The sequence below is a fragment of the Anabrus simplex genome, chromosome 1 (assembly GCF_040414725.1).
Source record: "Anabrus simplex isolate iqAnaSimp1 chromosome 1, ASM4041472v1, whole genome shotgun sequence".
Taxonomy (NCBI): domain Eukaryota; kingdom Metazoa; phylum Arthropoda; class Insecta; order Orthoptera; family Tettigoniidae; genus Anabrus; species Anabrus simplex.
Window position 1 is genome coordinate 674,242,353 of NC_090265.1, and position 20,001 is coordinate 674,262,353.

The 20,001-nt window shown below is 37.1% G+C and overlaps 1 protein-coding gene across 5 annotated transcripts in view; it reads left to right on the plus strand.

The window, feature by feature from the left end:
- The window catches only part of LOC137496951 (kinesin-like protein Klp61F), a 298,626-nt gene that overhangs the window by 242,756 nt on the left and 35,869 nt on the right, over nucleotides 1–20,001 (plus strand). For 4 of the 5 annotated variants that reach the window (XM_068225129.1, XM_068225130.1, XM_068225131.1 and 1 more), the window contains one exon: nucleotides 9,417–9,639. In XM_068225129.1, the coding sequence (XP_068081230.1) occupies nucleotides 9,417–9,639 (223 nt within the window). Of the gene's footprint in view, nucleotides 1–9,416; nucleotides 9,640–17,969; nucleotides 18,145–20,001 lie in introns of those variants that run through there. The other variant, XM_068225132.1, reaches the window with a different exon arrangement.

The following is a 20,001-nucleotide window of genomic DNA, read 5'->3' on the forward strand; positions in this document are numbered from 1 at the left end:
TTTATTATTTATGAAAAATAGGATAAGAAATGTAGAGTTAAGGTAACATTCATTTGCGTTATGAATGATTCATACTGAATGTCGAATGGAGACGTCCGTTGACAGGATTGGTTTATTGAGCGATACTTTGAGGACTGGAAGGCGGTCTTTCTCGGAACCTATGATAAATGAGTAGAATGTTGATGAAATAATTTTTTTTTTTTCCCTGAGACGCTACCGGGATTATCTACACTCAGACTTGGATGCAGGTGGGGTAGACTACCTTTTCTAAAAATGAGAGGAAAGTATTAAAAGGTGTGAAAAATACGAAAGAACAAATATGAAAATGTTCTCCCCTGGAGATTATAAAATAACAAATACACTTAAAGATGTTAAAGTTGGCTTTTTATTTTTATTTTTTATATTGAAGTATTATTGCAGATTACTCTTTCTAAAACAAATGTTAGTAGAAGGCTTTTATTTTGGAGCAGTGGGTTATTAAACGTTAATTTCTTGGAATTGGAGGTTACATTAGACCACCAACTGCCAGGAATAACTTTGGCCGCTATTTTGAATCAATCAAAACTTCGACCAACTTGAGTGATAGAGTCAAAACTCGACGGTGCGAGTTTTAAAATTCGCGACCTCTGTGCGCTTACGCTAGTCCACTTTCTAAAAAGATTTTAATTTAGTCTTCATTATTAAGGAATTTCACATTTTCCTTATCTATAACTACGCTATCCAAACCCCCTGGCACTACAGCCCTTGAAGGACCTTGGCCTACTAAGCGACCGCTGCTCAGCCCGAAGGCCTGCAGATTTGAGGTGTCGTGTGGTCAGCACAACGAATCCTCTCGGCCGTTATTCTTGACTTTCTAGACAGGCGCCGGTATGTCAGTCAGAGAGCTCCTCAATTCTAATCACGTAGGCTGAGTGACCTCGTACCAGCCCTCGGGTTCAGGTAAAAAATCCCTGACCTGGCCGGGAATCGAACCCGGGGCCTACAGGTAAGAGGCAGGCGCACTACCCCTACGCCACAGGGTCGGCAACTACACTATCACAAGACAAATATGCACTATCCTAGTCAGTTTTGCACGATTATGTTTCTAATCCAGATATACATAGGCTATCGTATCACGCGACAAATATTCAGTACAGTTCATTGTACCACTCGACACAAAATAAATTTCTACCTTCTGAATGGAATGCGAAATACAACCACAAGCAGGCTCACTTTGCTATTCAGCAATCTGGCTGCTAACCAGTGAGCAAAACTGAACATTCTTGAAGCTAACTACTTGCTCCCCGAAAGTGCAACTTGTTCTGTGGAGTTCAGGAAGGCCATTTCTCGTAATCACGTAACTGTGGCAACGGCTCTTGCCTGAGTTGGAAATAAAGTTTCTTTCGCAGGGGATGACAAACACAGTAACATTTTCAGGGCTAGTTAAAATGTGATCATACAAAGCGGTAATAGTGAAAATTTGTTACACGACAAGTGTGGTATTTTGATACTGTACCATTACGTTACGATTGACGTCAGTTTACATGAATATACATCGGAAGAAAAATGGCGCAGATCAGCTTCAAGCGTTACGAATGCACGGAATAACTTTTTGTGACAAGTTGACCGCAATTAGGAGGCAGTGCCTGGCGAGATGGAAAGGAAACTCTATGAGAAATGAACCATTATACGTAAAAAAAATTGAAAAACGGTCTATTATTATCTACTTTGGCAAGAAGAGTTTTCGTCGTAAACGGACTGTGAATTGCGATTACTTGACCAGAAGATTAGCTGACATAATCAATATAACCATAATAGGAGCCATACGAAGGAAGAATCCAGAAACAAACTACTGGAAAATACATAAAAACGGCAGGGAAACACGCATAATAGATTTCAAATACTGTACGGAAGAAGAGGTGTTGGGATACGGCATTCGTAAATAAGGCCTACACTGACTTAATAAGCGGCCAAATTTTCATCAAATTATACGTATAGCCCATTGATAAGATTTAAAGAACATTATTCAGACAACATAAAAAAAAAACAAGGAAGAGCCAGTTTATGAAAATAAAATTGAATCTGAGCAGTATCTTTAGAGGAAAGGAAATATAAATACAGTTAGAGAAAGTATTTGGAGAAGCTCTATATACTGAAAATTAAGATGTATTCTATCAATTTAATATTGTCTTTTCGTTGCATGGAAATTGGACACGAAATGGAGCTAGCCTAAAGCGATGGAGGGAGGCTGACCAGATCATCGTAAGCTCAAGCCTGAAGACCTAGAGATCCAGCATGACTTGATCCAGTGCAAGGATAGGCGTTCCGAGATGCCGTGACTAGGAAGAAGAAAGCAGAGTCGGACATAACATGGCCATGAGATAAGTAAAATTCTAAGAAATTTTACTATAAAGTATTTCATTTGGTGTAGTATAATTGTAGGAATGCTGTAGTGCCAAATATATGACCTGTTTGTGCCATTGTGTGAATTCTAAGGCTTATGCCGGAGAAAATAACCACAGATACGTGTTATTTATGTGTAGTAATATACTGCCGTGCTCATAAGTTTGATCTGAGCTCAATGTGAGCAGTATCGGGAAGAGAATTGATGTTTTTGAACCTATATGCTTAGGGAAACGTAGTATTCAAGCTAGGCGAGGCTGAGATATGAAAGTGAAGTGCAGTTTAATAATAATAAACCTAGGCTACCCAATGACCAGATTGAATAACGAGGCCGATATCGTCTACATTTACGATGAGTTGAAATAAACAGTAGCAGCTTGCGGTGTTTTGAGTAGATATTTAGGTAAAAGGAATGTTTTACTGCGACGTGGTAGACATTACGTAGAAGCTGAGTAGAAATATGGTTGTATGCGGAGGAATCGCAGTAATTAAATGCAGAAACGATAATATGTTGTTGGAGAATTGAGATGTTGAATAGGTATTGTGTAAGTAAATGATTGAAGGAAATAGGTGCGAATTTATGCTTAGCTACAGTTATGTTGCGATTGAAAATGAGGCAAGCAGTGAAATTAAGGCCTAGATACGTGAATATATTAAGTGTAGCAATGAGATTAAATGGTCTATTGGTTGAATTTATATGGAATATGGAGATAGATGGATCGTAATTTACATGTATTTGAAGTGCATATAGAATAGAGATATAGTCGCCTAGTAATATATTCGTCTCACATATGAATATATAGCAGTGGAGCACGCGTTAACGTGAAAATGGTAAAATTAGTAGGCAGTTGAAGGAGTAATTTTAATTGAAAATACACATAATAATTAATCGGTCGGTACGATTCTAACAGGTCATGACGGTTGAAGAACATGGCGATGGCATTCGTAAATGAAGATATTTAATTTTATTTTTGGCACACATTTTTATATATATATAAGGATGTTGGAATTAATATTTATGGTTAGGATTAATTTCTTTTTTTAGATATTTAAAATGGCATTTTGAAGCCATATTTGGAAAGAATTACTTATCTCATGCCATAAACAAGTCAATACGCAAATTCCCAAACCAATTCCAAAGAGTTGTGCAAATAGACCTAAAGGAAAGAAAGACCACTCCCTCCTTTAATAAAGAGTAGATCCTAGTTGTCCCCATATTGAAATAAAATGATGAAGTGTGGTCACGCAACGAAATAATAATTGCCCAGATGAATTAAAGATACCTGCCCAATTTTAATTATGTCAATTCGTCAATTTTAGTTGTCAAGAAAAATATGTGATTTTTTTTTATTTACTTTCCTCTATTACCAAAGATGATCATTATTTTGTTAATTATAATATTGGCATGCTAATAAATTAGTTTTAAGTTTATTCTAGCGTTTATTTTCAAAGGTAGAGATAGGAAGATTAGTTGTAAGGATACATTTAGGCTGACATTTCGGAATCATGATATTTAAAGGCTTATATTAATTCTACGGTAGGATTTCGGAGTAAATGAGTAACACATTGAACTATACACCCTCTTCAACGGAACTTGCGAAGGTAAATAGTATTGTTGAATATATATAGATGTTTTTACCCTGAGATATTGACTTAATATGGACATGCAACCACCGCGTTTGATTGGTATATCCATCCCCGATTTCGCATAGTTAATTAGCAACATGTAAGTGGAAATATTGCACGGGCAACATCATATTAAATTAGTACTACAACTTGAGGTGAAGTATGAGGAAGTACAGCGCGATGGTGATACCTATATTTTTATCAGTCCAACCTGGACCTTGGTTAGAATTAGGACTTCGAGGCCACCAAAGGTTGCAATACGGATTTAATATCATGAGAATCGGGACTTCGAATTTACGCCGTGCTAAGCGGGAAAACGTGTTAATGAGGAATGTACTAATGAGGTTTCCCTCTAACGCGTTAGCTTCAGCAAAGCTCACTCTTTTCTGCTGGTTAGCGAGGATGCTTATAATCCAGTGAGCCTGTTAGTGCTTGTATTTCGCTTTCCAGTCGGAACTTTAATCTTAAAAAATATTAAACAAGATCTATTTTGCTCTTCGTTGCCTCCAAGTAAGAATTAAAATATTTCAAAAGTGCCTGTATTATTCTCAACAAATGAACAAGTTTACGTCATCAACCAGCAGGTTAAGAACATTTTGAAAAGTGACAAAATAACTTGCATTAGCACAGACCGCATAGACATACAATTAGGGTAAATTTTAAATTTACCAGGATAAGAAAGATTTCCTCCTCTGCAAACCATGTGACCTTGCCGCGGTGGGGAGGCTTGCGTGTCCCAATGATGCAGATAGCCGAGCTGCAGGTGCAACCATATCAGATGGGTGTCTGTTGAAGAGACCAGACTAACGAATGGTTCATCGAAAGGAGGGTAGCAGCCTTTCCGTAGTTGCAAGGACGGCAGTCTAGATGATTGACTGATACGGCCTTGTAATAATACTCAAAATGGCTTAGCTGTGTTGATGCTGCTACATGGCTGAAAGCAACGGGAAACTACAGCTGTAACTATCTCCCGAGGACATACAGCTCTCTCTGTATGAATGATGTACTTATGATGGCTTCCTCCCGGGTAAAATATTCCGGAGGTAAACTAGTCCCCCATTCGGATCTCCGGGTGGGGACTACACGCGAGGGGGCGATCATCAGGAAGATGGATACTGACATGCTGCGAGTCGGAGTGTGAAATATTAGAAGTTTGAATCGTTGTGGTAGGTTAGAGAATCTGGGAGATGGATAGGCTAAAGTTAGATGTAGTTGGTATAAGTGAAGTACGTTGGCAGTAGTCAGGCGACTACCGAATTATCAACACAAAATCAAACAGGGGAAATGCAGGAGTTGGTTGAATAATGAATAAGAAAATAGGGCAGCGGGTAAGCTACTACGACCAGCAGAGTGAAAGAATTATTGTCGTCAAGATAAGACACCAAACCAATGGCCACCACAATAGTGCATGTCTATATGCCTACTAGCTCAGTGGATGATGAGAAAATTGAAAGAACATATGAAGAGATAGAAGATTTAATACAATATGTAAAAGGTGACGAGAATCTAATTGTGATGGGAGACTGGAATGCAGTGGTAGGCCAAAGAAGTTAATACAGTAGGAGAATTCAGATTGGGACAAAGGAATGAAAGAGGAAGTCGCTGGTTGAAATCTGCACTGATCATAATTTAGTCCTTGCCAATACTTGGTTCAAACAACACAAACGATGGCTTTATACATGAATGAGACCTGGAGACACTGGAAGGTATCAAATAGACTTCATTATGATTAGGCAGAGATTCAGAAACCAGGTGTTGGATTGCAAAACTTTCCCAGGAGCAGACATGGACTCTGACCACAACTTGTTGGTCATGAAATGCCATGTGAAGCTGAAAAAATTAAAGAAAGGAAAGAATGCAAAAAGATGGGATCTAGATAATTTGAAAGAAAAGAGCGTGAGGGATTGTTTCAAGGAACATGTTGCAAAAGGACTAAATGAAAAGGCTGAAGGAAACACAGTAGAGGAAGAGTGGATAGTCATGAAAAATGAAGTCAGTTAGGAAGGAAGAAAAGATCAACTATGAATCATTGGATAATTCAGGAGATACTAGGTCTGATTGATGAACAACAAAAATACAAGAATGCTAGAAATGAAAAGGGCAGAAAAGAATACAGGCGATTAAAGAATCAAGTGGAGAGAAAGTGCAAGGTAGCTAAGGAAGAATGGCTAAAGGAGAAGTGTAAGGATGTCAAAGGTTGTATGGTCCTGAGAAAGGTAGATGCTGCATACAGGAAAATCAAGGAAACCTTTTGAGATAGGAAATCTAGGTGTATGAATATTAAGAGCTCAGATGGAAAGCCACTTCTAGGGAAAGAAGATAAAGCAGGAAGATGGCAAGAACATGTCAAACAGTTGTATCAAGGTAAAAATGTAGATAATTTGGTTCTGGAACAAGAAGAGGCTGTTGATGCTGATGAAATGGGAGACCCAATTTTGAGGTCAGAGTTTGACAGAGCTGTGAATGACCTAAATAGGAACAAGGCACCTGGAATTGATGACATTCCCTCTGAATTACTGACTGCCTTAGGAGAAACCAGCAGGGCAAGGTTATTCCATTTAGGGTGTAAGATGTATGAGACAGAAGTCCCATCCGATTTTTGGCAGAATGTTTTTAGACCTATTCCCAAGAAAGCCGTTGCTGACAGGTGTGAATACTACCGCACCGTTAGTTTAGAATATGATGCCTGCAAAATTTTAACACATACTATTTCCAGAAGAATGGGAAAACAAGTTGAAGCTGAGTTGGGAGAAGATCAATTTGGCTTCAGAAGAAATGTAGGAACACGTGAAGCAATCCTGACTTTACGTCTGATCTTAGAGGATCGAATCAAGAAGGACAAGCCCATGTACATGGCATTCATAGATGTAGAAAATGCATTTGATAATGTTGATTGGCTCAAGCTATTTAAGATTCTGAAGGTGATTAGGATCAGATACCGATAACGAAGAATTATCTACAATCTGTATAAAAGTCAGTCTGCAGTAATAAGAATCGAGGGCTTCTAAAAAGAAGCAGCAGTCCAGAAAGGAGTGAGGCAAGGCTGCAGTTTGTCCCCTCTCCTTTTCAATGTTTACATAGAACAGGCAGTAAAGGAAATCAAAGAGGAATTTGGAAAGGGAATCACAATCCAAGGAGAAGGAATCAAGACCTTGAGATTTGCCGATGATATTGTTTTATCTGAGACTGCAGAAGATCTCGAAGTTGCTGAATGGTATGGACGAAGTCTTGGGTAAGGAGTACAAGATGAAAATAAATAAGTCCAAAACAAAAGTAATAGATTGCAGTTGAACGAAGGCAGGTGATGCAGGAAATATTAGATTAGGAAATGAAGTCTTAAAGGAAGTAGATGAATATTGTTACTTGGGTAGTAAAATAACTAATGATGGCAGAAGTAAAGAGGACAAAAAATGCAGACTAGCACAAGCAAGGAAGAGCTTTCTTAAGAAAAGAAATTTGCTCACTTCAAACATTGATATAGGAATTAGAAAGATGTTTTTGAGGACTTTTGTGTGGAGTGTGGCATTGTATGGAAGTGAAATGTGGACAATAACTAGCTCAGAAAGAGAATAGAAGCTTTTGATATGTGTTACAGAAGAATGCTGAAGGTGAGATGGATAGATCGAATCACGAATGAAGAGATACTGAATCGAATTGGTGAGAGATCGATTTGGCTAAATTTGACGAGAAGAAGAGATAGAATGATAGGGCACATCTTAAGACACCCTGAACTTGTTCATTTGGTTTTTGAAGGAAGTGTAGGTGGTAAGAATGGTAAGGGGTAGACCAAGGTATGAATATGACAAGCAGATTAGAGCAGATGTAGGATGCAATATTTACGTAGAATTGAAAAGGTTAGCACAGGATAGGGTGGCATGGAGTGCTGCATCAAACCAGTCAATGGACTGATGCCTCAAATAACAACAACAAGAAAGATTTAACATTTTTTAAACACATATGAATGTGAACTAGTTCATATCCTTCAAGAGATATTTCTGTTCTCGAAAGAAATGAGGAAAGTTAATATACTTTAATTTACTCCAAGCCATGCATATATTTGTAGCAGCATGGCAACTAGTCACAATGGGTGCTATTCGAAACTGCTTTGGCCATGGAGTTTTTTGTGCCATTTCAGAAATTTTAATGAAAAAAATTAATTCTATTAAAGGGGAGGCACTGTTTTGTAGATTTAAATTCGATCAGGTTGCCATGTTCTAATAAAAGGATGACACTACTGATCACATTATTGAAGATTGTGGGGGTTTGTATCAAAGGACTAGTGTGTCACAACTTTCAAAGAATTTGTTACTTTTGATGATGATTTCCGAACCTCAGAACTACAGATGGATATTGGAGACCTTCAAAAAGACAAAGTACTGAAGAGCAAGAGAAGATAAGGATCCGGCAGAACCAACTTTTGGGGCAACAGTCGAGGTACTGGATATTGTCCTTCAGTACTCCTTAAACGTTGATGAAGACCTCGTCAAGTCTCAACCAAATTGAGAGGAAACTTCCCTCCGCGAGACATCTGGGCAAGAAGCAAACTACTGCACTGCACTATTTGATAAAGTGAATGCTACTGTGCTTATTCTCCTGGTTCTCATGGTCTGTTTTTCACAAATCTATTTAAAATCATGTTAGGCCTCTGTTCCTTCCATTTAAATTTGCAAATCAGTAATACCCGTTTCTCTTTTCCTTGCTGCAGGTTGTGCTTCCAGTGGTCCACTGAGGAATTTGTTCAGTTTGCCGTTGTGTAAATATTTTCTGTTATTGTGTTAATTTCAGTTTGTAGTATTAATGTGTTCATTTATTATTTCTTGACATTAAAGACATAAATGTATGACTTTATTGTGATAGGTAGCCTATTTTCTTTGAACCCCCTTTGAAGGAAGAAATATCAAATTTCCCTGAGATTCTTTAAAAAGGGATTCCACTGGGTAGTGTAATTGTATCTTTTCCTCAGCTTTCATTGAAAGACATAGCTGCGGACAGATAATCTAGTCAGTGCAGTCGTCGTTGGTTGCATCCATTGTGTAGTCACATGTGACTCCTGTCAACCCATCGTACTAGATATCCGAGTCAAGATAATTTTTTCTTTAGAGTGATGACGTAAGAATGAGAGTGCACCTGTTCTGTGTTGGGTCACTTAATGGTCCTTCTGTCAAATTGAAAGAATTCGTTCACCATGAAATTGGCAGATGCGATGTGTAAACAGTTTGACAGGTGACAGTATTGTATATGATTATTTGGAGATAGTCCTTGTCCTTCATAATTTTGTTTGTATTACTCCCTTTTCTGATCGCGACCTGTCATTTATCCTACCGTGTGTTCCTCTCCATTACATATTAACTTAAACTATTCTGATTCTGTGAAATAGTGTTCTGATATTTGTAAATCTTTGTTTGCAGAACATCATTAAGGAGTTGGAGTCATCTGTCGCTATTCATGAAGAATTGATAAGAGATCCGGTTCACCTATTTGAAACGGTAAAACATGAGTGCTCCACAGACGTTGAAACTCATTTGCAGGGTGCACAGACAATTGCCTACAATTTGAGAAATAACATTGAGCAACTCAACAGAGATCTTAATAAATTTATAGAAGAGGACATTCAGCATTATGCCCCCTCAGGTAATATGTGTATTTTGTTTTTCAGACATGCCTGTTTTTTTTTATAAATACCATATTTACTAGAGTATATCATGCACCTTTTAATAACAATGAAATTTGAAAAAATTAACCACTGCTTATTTCTTGGATCACTTTATCTTCATGTGTTGGTATAAATCCAGCAGCATACACCCAGTGACATGTATGCCTGCTGTTAGCTCAGGATTGAACTTTCTTCGTAATCCATTCTTATCTTAGCTACAGCTAATTTTGTGAATGGTAGGTAATTGTTGATCATAGGGGTTTCCCGGGCGTAATGAGCTAGACGGAATGTAACGCTGTTGAACTGTCTGCAGTTTCAGTACACGGTTTGTGCGGACATTGCATGTAAGATAGTCCAGTGTAATTTGATACTGTAATTTGCCTTCCAGCATGACTTTGCTTAAAGGAGGTTTATGGAGAAGTGTTACAAAGTTTTATGACAAGTTTTCAAATTAGTAATTAAATTTCTGGAGTAACATGGTCATCCTACCACTGGCCAAGAATTTAATGTAACTTAGTTATGTCTGCTATTGGTGTAAATGGAAAGTTGCTTTTTTAAATTCCAAGAAATCGAGTAAGTCTGTTTCGCAGAGGTTGAAAATGAACTGCTTCAGTATGTGCACTGTTTACTTGATGGATGTGGTCTTTCACAGAAAATTGTACAATTTAAAGCACTTGAAATAGTGACAAAGCATGTTATTTACCATACCGAAGTGGAAGCACGACCTTGCTGTATAAGCCTAGCCACTACAAAGTTTTGATGAACATGTGAAACCCTGGGCCAGGTTATTTTAAAGGAAGAAGCACTTTTACAGATTTTTACTGGTACTATTAATAGAATGTACATCTACCCCTTATACCCCATTTCTCGATACAGGGTTAGGGATGAGGTGAGATATTTTACTGCAGGATGCCCGTTCTGATGCCATCCTCAGTTGAGAAGACAATGATCAAATGAACGATAGTGGATGAAAATGAAGTGGAAAGAATTGGCTGTTGCCTATAAATAGGAACTGTCCCATTCACTTGGAAGCGAAAAACGTGAAACATTGTGGGTTCGAACCCACTTGCATCCCGAATGCAGAGCTTGGCTCCATTGCTACTCCACTCTGTAATACTGTTACTGAAATATAATATAAAATCGGTGATTCCTGAATTCGTATCCTCAAAACCATGAACATTTGTGTGGGAGGAAACCTATGTGAGTAGGTGGTGACAATTCATCAGTTTCATCACTGCCAATTTGGCAGACACTTTCTTATTCTTCAGTAACGTTCCCTATATTTTCATCTTCCTCATCAAAGTATTGATCTCCAGAATCACTATTTGTGGGTTCCTCTCCAGTACTTCCAATCACATACTTATCCTAGCAATGATCTTAAAATTAAACTCAGGTATTATTTCAAGTTCTGCTATATGGCATGTTTTCAGTAGGCATGACCTTTTAACTCATTCCACTAGATTGTCATTCTTATGCCAGTCTGGTGTGAATATGATCTACCTTGACGCTGTGATAAGATGGATTATTCATAACAATAACATTGTTCTGTTCGAGGAGAGGTAGAATTTTGTTAACCCTCGGAATGTCGCACGTGGCAGTGTAACGTCAGTCATTATTGCAGTGGAATAGACAGCGCAATAATTCAGTGTTCTTTTTATTTCAATTTGCTATTTAATTTTGTTACAGTAGAACCTCGATAATTCGAAATCGGTTAATTCAAAATCCTGCCTAATTCGAAGAAGCTCTCGTTCCCGGAAACATGAGATACAGTTTTGCATGTTATTTGAACTGTTTAATTCGAAATACGGATAATTCGTAATTTGAAGTACAATGTCGGCCCCATTACCGAAATTCAGACTTATAATTCGAAACTGCCTTTACAGCTTAAATCAATAGTATGTTACAGAGTAATTTCAACTCTAAATTTATCCGCATCATAATTTACCGCGTATTCCGGAACGTAGCTTTCTGCACTTACTTCGGTGGGTCTACAGTGCGCTTCATGATTGCTAAGTTGAATGAAATTGGAATTCTTTTGTATTCAACCTTTTAAGGAATGCCGTAATATCACGCAACAGGCAGTGTGCGGAAAAACAGAATCCGCGAACACTGGCGATGCCGACAGTTGACAAAAAAAGCGTGGCTCATATAATAAATTCGTAGGCACCGAACAATATTGTCATTGCTGACGAAACTGCAATTTTATACTATTTTAGAAGTCAAACACTGGCTTTCATTATGCAGCATTTTTTGCGGCTGCAGAATTATTCTTTATTTCCGTGGGTTTAATGACGATTAACTTAAATTTGTCATCATAATACCGAAGAGAACCAGTTGAAAATTTGCCGGCAATACCTATTCCGTGCGTCTCTACAATACGGTGATACATCAGGAAAATATTCGTGCGGTCTATAAAACTGTTATGGTACTTTTACTCAGCGTCAGAAATGACCGGCTACCGCTACACGCGCATCTCACTTGCCAGGTTCAGCCAATTTCAGCGGCTAGCAATGTATAGGCCTAATCGTGGACGTAGAAGACCAAAGAAAGAGTTCATTGCGCCATGGTATGGCATTTCCGCCCTTGCGTTTTTCGTGCACATACTGGTACCTCACAATTTCATTTTCGACTTTTTTAAAGCGTCCTTGTTGCGGACCACTGAATGCATTTTTTTAAAATCTTTGTCTTCACGTTGATGCCAAATGTTGGCTTTAGTTAGGCTTATGCCATATTTTCTTGCGATTGCACAATTATTCTACATTTCCGAGTGTTCAATAACCATTAACTGAAAATTATCATAATATCGACGAGAACCCGTTGAAAATTTGCTGACAATATCTGTGCAACGTATCTTTATGATCATCCATCACGAAAATATTCTTGCTGTCCATAAAATTTAATATTACTAAGAGTCCAGTACAGTAGACGCGTTATAACTCTGCCACTGAGTAGCTCTGGCCTTTATAAGAATTCGAAGGCTGGCATGTTTTGATGTCATTCTGCAGATTTGAGAAACGTTTGTGTAGAGGCTAATAGAATGTCATTCTCTCTTTACTATTTCCCAAGATCCAGTGACGTTACACACAGGCACTGTACAACCGGTTGTCACTGCTAGCGATGTATAATAAAGAATCAGTCGTTTAATGTCAATGAATTTTGTGTGTACGTACGCGTGTGCGGGGTGAAGAAGTAGCGTGGTTACAGCGGGAGTTGCTAGTGGTATGCATTACTGTTAGGCTGCAAATGCAAGACGACCCTTGATTTTTCGCACGAGATTCTGAGGGGGAAAAAACGTCGTCCTGGATTCGGAGAAATACGGTATCACTCAAGAGTTCTCTTCAAAAGGTGTCGCCTAACCTAACCATATATGTGTCATGAAAACATAATTGAAACGCATGTAGAGAAATGAGTTATCCTCGCTGAAATTTACATGTGAATAGCCTATCCGAAATTTAACACATTGCTGACCGGAGCTTGTCACATACCCTGTGGACCGGATATTTTTCTACTGAGCATACTAGGGTGCACTTGATTATAAAAATGTACATAAATATTAAACCAGTCAATATTTTATCTTTAAAGTTGGTATGGGTACTCTTCAATGCCCCTAGTAATAGTCAATCTGCCTTTACAAAACCATCTTCAGCGTCAATTCGTAACACATCATTAATGTTTACATCGTTGTCGTCAGAATCTCTTGAATAAATAAGTACACTAGGTAAATTATGGCATGTAGAGGCTTGAATATCACTTCCACTATCACTCTCACATTCAGTTTCCACTAATTCATTAGACCATTTCCATTTGAACGATCATCGGCATATAATTCTTCTAAAATATCGTCGTCAGCTAACACCGTATTCCGCGGGCGCTCCATCTTGTCATTGACTGAACCGGCAGAAAGAAAGTCGACATTTCGAAACTAAATCAAAGAATAAAAGAGGCCGTGAATGAAAGAAAAGTGGCGGATATACATCTACGATTTATTCTACTCAATGTGCACGTCCGAAATAGTTCAAGATATGGTAAAGAGATGTCACAGGAAGACTGAAAACAATGTCTTGAATAAAACCAAGATTTCTCGGGGCCCGTCACCTACCGCTGGCGAGCGTACTACGAGATTTCTCGGGGCCCGTCACCCATGTGTTAACTAGACATGAGTAAATATGAACTATCGTCTGATATCAGTGTTGTATTCTGCCATATCTTGAGGTGCGTCACATTCTTAATTTCAGTATACAACCTTAAAATTAAGAGATAGTTTTTCAGCCATTATTTTTAACAAGTTAACTGCTATCTGCCACGTTATTATACATTTATTTCAAAAACGTCTTGTCCTCAATCATTTTGAATTTTCTTTAGAGAATAGCAGTCGTTGGGTATTACTAATTGACTCCAACATCGCCTTTGAATGTTGACAAGAGAACTAGGTAATGAACATAGCGAGGGGACTATACCGAAGATAATCGATGGCATGCAATATAATCGCTGGGGTGCATAAATATCGATAAGGGAAAAAATCGTGCACGCTTAATCGCTCGTAACAACGAATGCGTCAGTGATAGGGCTATCGCTATAACCGAAGGATGATGCACAGTTTATTATTATTTACATATTTTACGCCCACATTGGAGCACTTTAATCATACATTTGAGTTAATTTCTTCTTTTTCTTCTCCCAGAACTTTCTCATCCTCTCCGACCTGGAAACCCTTTGTGTGTCCGGTATAGTATGTTGTTTCTGTTAACTGTTTTTAGTTTGAGAATTATGCTTTTGTTCTTCAAAATCCTCTTCTCTTATGTCTTTGATTTGTTGTAGTGTTATACCCAATTCTTCCAGATCATCCTGAACTTCTCTGAACCAATTATTATTGATTTTGTTTTTCAAAACGTAATCAAATAGTTGTTTCAATATCCTTGTGTTTGGTAATCTTGATATGTGACAAAAGAGGGAAATTATTCTTTTACGTGTTGTAGATATTAATTCACATTCACGATAGACAATGTTGTTAGGCAACAATCTCCACTGTCCATCAACTTAGTGGGTTTTTTAAAAATTAATAATTGTTCTAAGAATTCTTCTATCAGTTTTCTATAATTTGTCTGTTGTAGATTTTACATTTAATTCGAAGCAAGTTTCACTAGCATACGTTGCCTCTGGTTTAACTATGGAATTATAGTGTTTCAGCGTAACGTTTATCGAAGGAGATTTTTTTAATAGGTTGGCCAGGTAAGTCTTCGTGCTTGTTCAAATTTAGTTTTTCTGTTGCTTCTTTTTCATTTGATACACAGTTTAATAAAGGAATTTCGAAGGGACAGCAACATATTGTCAGTATAATAGGGTTCTCCTTATATGCTGTACTTGCTATAGCGTACTTCTACTGTATGTGTTACAATTTATTTATGTGACATGCGTGAATGCTTATCTATATGAAGTGAATATTCCTGAAACTTAAAACTAAATTATTAGTATGTATAAAATTAAAAACGTATACGTAAAACACTTTTATGCTTGTAAATGTGTAAGTTTATGGCTTGCACTGTTTCTTGATTCTTCAGTTTGATTACTGTAATTAAATCTTATTGTCCATAACTGTACATTATATTAAAAGCTCGCTGGCTCGAATTGTGATATCTGTTACACTTTAAAAATTTTTCGTTTAAAAGATTTTTGTGACCTTATATACACGAGCGATAAGAAACACTTTACATCTCTAAAGGGCAAAACATTAAATTAGTGTCGATTCAATTGAGGCTTGGACGGAAATGTAGAGATTACAGCTTGCCATATATAAAATCCTGTTGTTTACATTAAAAGATGAGTCATGATGTCCTGTGCCGTATTAAGTAAAGTTGTGTGGCATTAAAGCAGAGTGGTGGCTCCTTCCCTTTTTCTAGTTGTGTGAGTGATACTAATATATTGAAGGAATGTCTTTGAGCCATGTGAGAGAATCTATATGTGTACTTACTGCTATTGTAGTTCTGAGGTTATATATGGTTTGGGAGCACGTTGTGTACTGCTCCGTGTTCGTCTCGGGCTAACACCAGTTGCTGTAAGGAGAAGGGCCTGAGCGGCCGGGTGAGTGACTGTTGAGGGGGTAGGGGTGGACCTGGGCGTTTTTTAGCGGTGGTTCTCTGGCGCGTGTCAGGTTTTGTTTGTTGATTCTCTTGAGATAAGAAAGTTTTAGCGAAGGAATGAATGTCTTGAAGATGATATTTGTTTTTTCTGTGATTTTGTTTATATTAAGATTAGGGTTGGTGTTGTTAATACTTCTGTTATATTGAGCAAGGGGCCCATGGGATTTATATTCAGAATTTGCATGTCATTTTCGATACTTCTGAATTTGTGTTTATAATCTTCAATGTATTTACCTATGGATGAAAAATAAGTTTGCATGGCAGTTACGTATTCAATGTAACGGGTTTAAAAGTTCCTGCCAGTACGTCCGATGTAGCTGGTGTCACAGTTATTGCATTTTATACGATATACCCCTGAATGGTTGTATTTATTATTACTGTTGATATTTCTAGCGTTGTGTATGATATTGGCACTATTTTGTGTAGTTTTGTATGCTATTTTTAAGTTGTGTTTTTTGAAAACATTGGTTATGGGATATATATGCATATTATTGAAAGTGAATAGTACGTAATCTTTCTTGGATTTTTCTGTTTACATTAGTTTTGATTTGGGTTGAAATTTTCCTTATCGAATAATTTTGTTGATCATTTCTCTCTTATATTCATTGTGTTTGGCTACTTCATGAATTAGTTGTAATTGTTTAATTCTTCTGTTGTTAGTGGTGTGCTAAATGCTCTATGTATCATGCTGTAGTACGCTGCTCTTTTGTGTATATTGCGATGAATAGAATCCATTTTGATTGTATTAGAGGTGTATGTGTGGGTTTTCTATATATTTTGTAAGATAGGTGACTTTCTTGTCTGGTTATGGATATGTCTAGATAGTTCTATTTATTTAGTGGATTTTGTGTGTGGGTCTGTTGTATTCAATTGATTAAATATGTTGGTTTCATTTGTAAATCTGTTGTCAATGATAACGAAAATGTTGGCAACAAATCTGCACCAGAAAAATATATAGTTCATGTTACTGATAGACTGATGCTCCAAATGGTCTATGTAGATTTCGGGTAGTATGCCTGAGGCAGGAGATCCCATCGGTAGACCTTGCTGTTGATAAATAGTATCATGGAATTTGAAATAGTTGCTGTTGGCAAATTCGAGTAGTTGTATAAATTCTTCTATTTCTAAGGTGCTTAGATTACTGTAGTTTTAAAATTGGACTCAATTATTTTCATGGTTTTCTGTGTGGGTATATTAGGATACATGTTTTTCTTGAATGATGCAAGGATATAGTATTGTTCAATCTTTAATTCTTTTGTAATATTGCAAAAATCTGTTTGATTTCGTACTTTTTTTTTTTTTTTTGCTAAGAATACGTTGTGTTTTTTAAAGAATTTCTGAATTAATTGTGAAAGTTTATAGGTCGGGCTTGATCTGTAATTTATGATGGGTCTCATTGGTATGTGTTCTTTATGTATTTTGGGATAGCTTTGGCGGTTGGTAATTGTGGCTTCATTACGATACGTTTCATGGATTCTTCTTAAGTTAAAAGAAAAGGTTTTTTTTTTTTTTAGTAATGTTTTGAAATTTCTCTGTATGTTAGTGGTTGGATCTTTACGTTTGATATGAAAGGTATTGTCTTGAAAACATTCTTTAGTTTTTGTTATATATTCATCCTTGTCGATGATAACAGTAGTATTACCTTTGTCGGCTTTGGTTGTGAGTAGGATGTTGTGTTAATTCTTGTCCTAGAGTTTTTTTTTTTTTTTTTTTTTTTTTTTTACAGTAGAGCCCCACTTAACTGAAATGTTCTGGCAAAATTGTATTTTAATATTTTCTTTTTACCCTCTCATTCTTAGTCATCGATATTAGTAATTCTCTTGCTATATGTGCTGAGAACTACTAGGCACACCCTATTCTTATATTACGACTTATGCCAGAATGCACATGTAGCATAAAACAGAACAGTTTCTTACCCGCTGGTTTCTTTTTTTCTTGAACAAGCAGCAATTATTAGTCGTCAAGAATATGCAGACGACTCTGAACTTGACAATAGCAGTTGTGACAATCAAATTACATTAGATGATGGATTTAATGCATTGGAGGCAAGATTGATTTTGAATAAAAAAAAAAAAAAAATACATTACCACTCGCTTTAATTACAGTACTGTAATAAAATTACTGTATACAGTATTCAGTTCATAGTAACAAAAAGTGTTTAATTATTTCAGGTTGCTTTGCACTTTGTTGAAGAAAGCGATGAACCTACACCAGCTGATTTATTGTTGAATAAACAGTGCCGTGACATAGCTGCACGACAGCGCTGCACCAAGAAAATTCAAAAGAAAAGCACTGATTTTTTTACAATGAGAAACATTATGTAAACATTTTAATGTTAATATACAGTATGCACATTTGCTTAACAAGGTTTATGAATTTTTATTTCGACATTTAACTTGTGAAAATATTTATCATGTGTCATCCGAAAACGCGTCAACCGAAGTGGCTCCGCCCCCTTTATTTTGGATAAACGGGGTTCTACTGTATGTGAACTGTTGATAGTGTTTTTGTTTTGACTATTGTTGTGATTTGTATTAGTATATTGTGGAAGTCTTTTTTTTTTTAAATTTTGTATCTGGCTTCATCGCATGATTCAAGTGGGATTTTTTGTATAGCGTTTTAGGTTTCTGTGATGATCGTTGTGATCACCCCGGTGAAAGTCTAATGGGGCTTATGGTTCCAATCTGTACCTAGCTTCAGATAATTTCCGTCCCTGATTTTAGATGGCGCTGGAGGTCATTCATAATGTGAAGATAATTGTAGACAGGTTCTGTAAATGACACGCAAGTAAGCATGAAATGAGCGTTATTAATAATTAACAGCAGTTTGCCTCTAAGTGAAGTATTTCAAGTCTAACCTCAATCAGTGGGCACTTCTGACAAAGAATTAGTCGTATCACGTCAAGTATTATGGAGACAATATTGCTGGATTGCATTGAATCCAACTTTACCCAATCGATTGACCTTGTTCGAACTTATCAATTTTAAGCGATAGTTCCCATATTCTGTCCTCTTTTGTTCCCATGGTGCTACGCTACAGTATTTGTGTTGTTTGAAATCCAAGTGCCCATGTGCTTGTGCTGTAAAACTTTGTTCCTTGTGCTTGTGTATTAGAAATATATCTTTGCCAGTCCTCTTGATATCCTGTATTTCCTGTTTGAGTACACCTGAGGGGCTGAGCTGAAAGCTGAATGGTTCTATTAATGTAGTTTTATAAATTTCCTGTCTCAGTACATTTAATTCTGTTATTTTTTATTTTCATGTGGTACTTGGGTATTGATGTGATACCCTATTCTCTTGCATATGGTGTGCTCTGCTGTCTTGCTTTTGAAGGAATTTCTTGTTTGTTATATCAGCTTTGTGTTAACCCTTCCCCACCCACATTTTCAGTCCGCTTATCGCCAGATTTCAACCTATGATTTAGGAAAAATTGAAGCAGAGCACACTGTTTCAGAAAAAGTTAAATATAATAAAACCAGTTGATCACAATGTATTCAAAATTTCAATAATATTAGAAAACGTACCATCGCATTCATTTCCGTATTTGAGTCATAAGGTTGTTGGTTCAAACCTCCACCCCCCCTAATTGTGGTACTCGACACAAAAGTAGGCTCTTTTTTGTCACATCCTCATGTTGTATGAATCCCTGTAAACCAATAACTGCGTGATTCTGGAAGTGGAGTGTATACTGTATATCAGCTTCTATTTCCCCTGAGCAAGTGTCTTCACATTCTGTATCTATATTTTCGGAATGTGCCTGTTTGAATGCTTCATTGATATATACGCAAGTGGCTATCTCACTAAATAGTTTGTCTCCTAACATATGTCAAATATAATATATTTCTCGTAATACTCCTTCAAAATTATGGACACGTTCAACATCATCCATATACTCATTTGGCGTAACAAAACTAAATATTTGTGTTACCTGAATTACCGCGGCATCGCAATCAGATCCGAATTCTCGATATCCGTTTTTACTTAAATCACTGTTTTCACTAAAATTATCTTCATTGATACGTTATTCCCTCACTAAAACTTCACCTCCACCCCTACTCAACGATTCTGTCATTTTCGTCGCCTACATTCAGCTCAGTTTCAATATCCGCAGTATTCAATCCCGCCATGTTTACGAACGAAATAGCTGTCACGCGCCCGCGGAAGTTCAAGACCGTTTCCTAGGCGACGTCAAGACAGATTATCT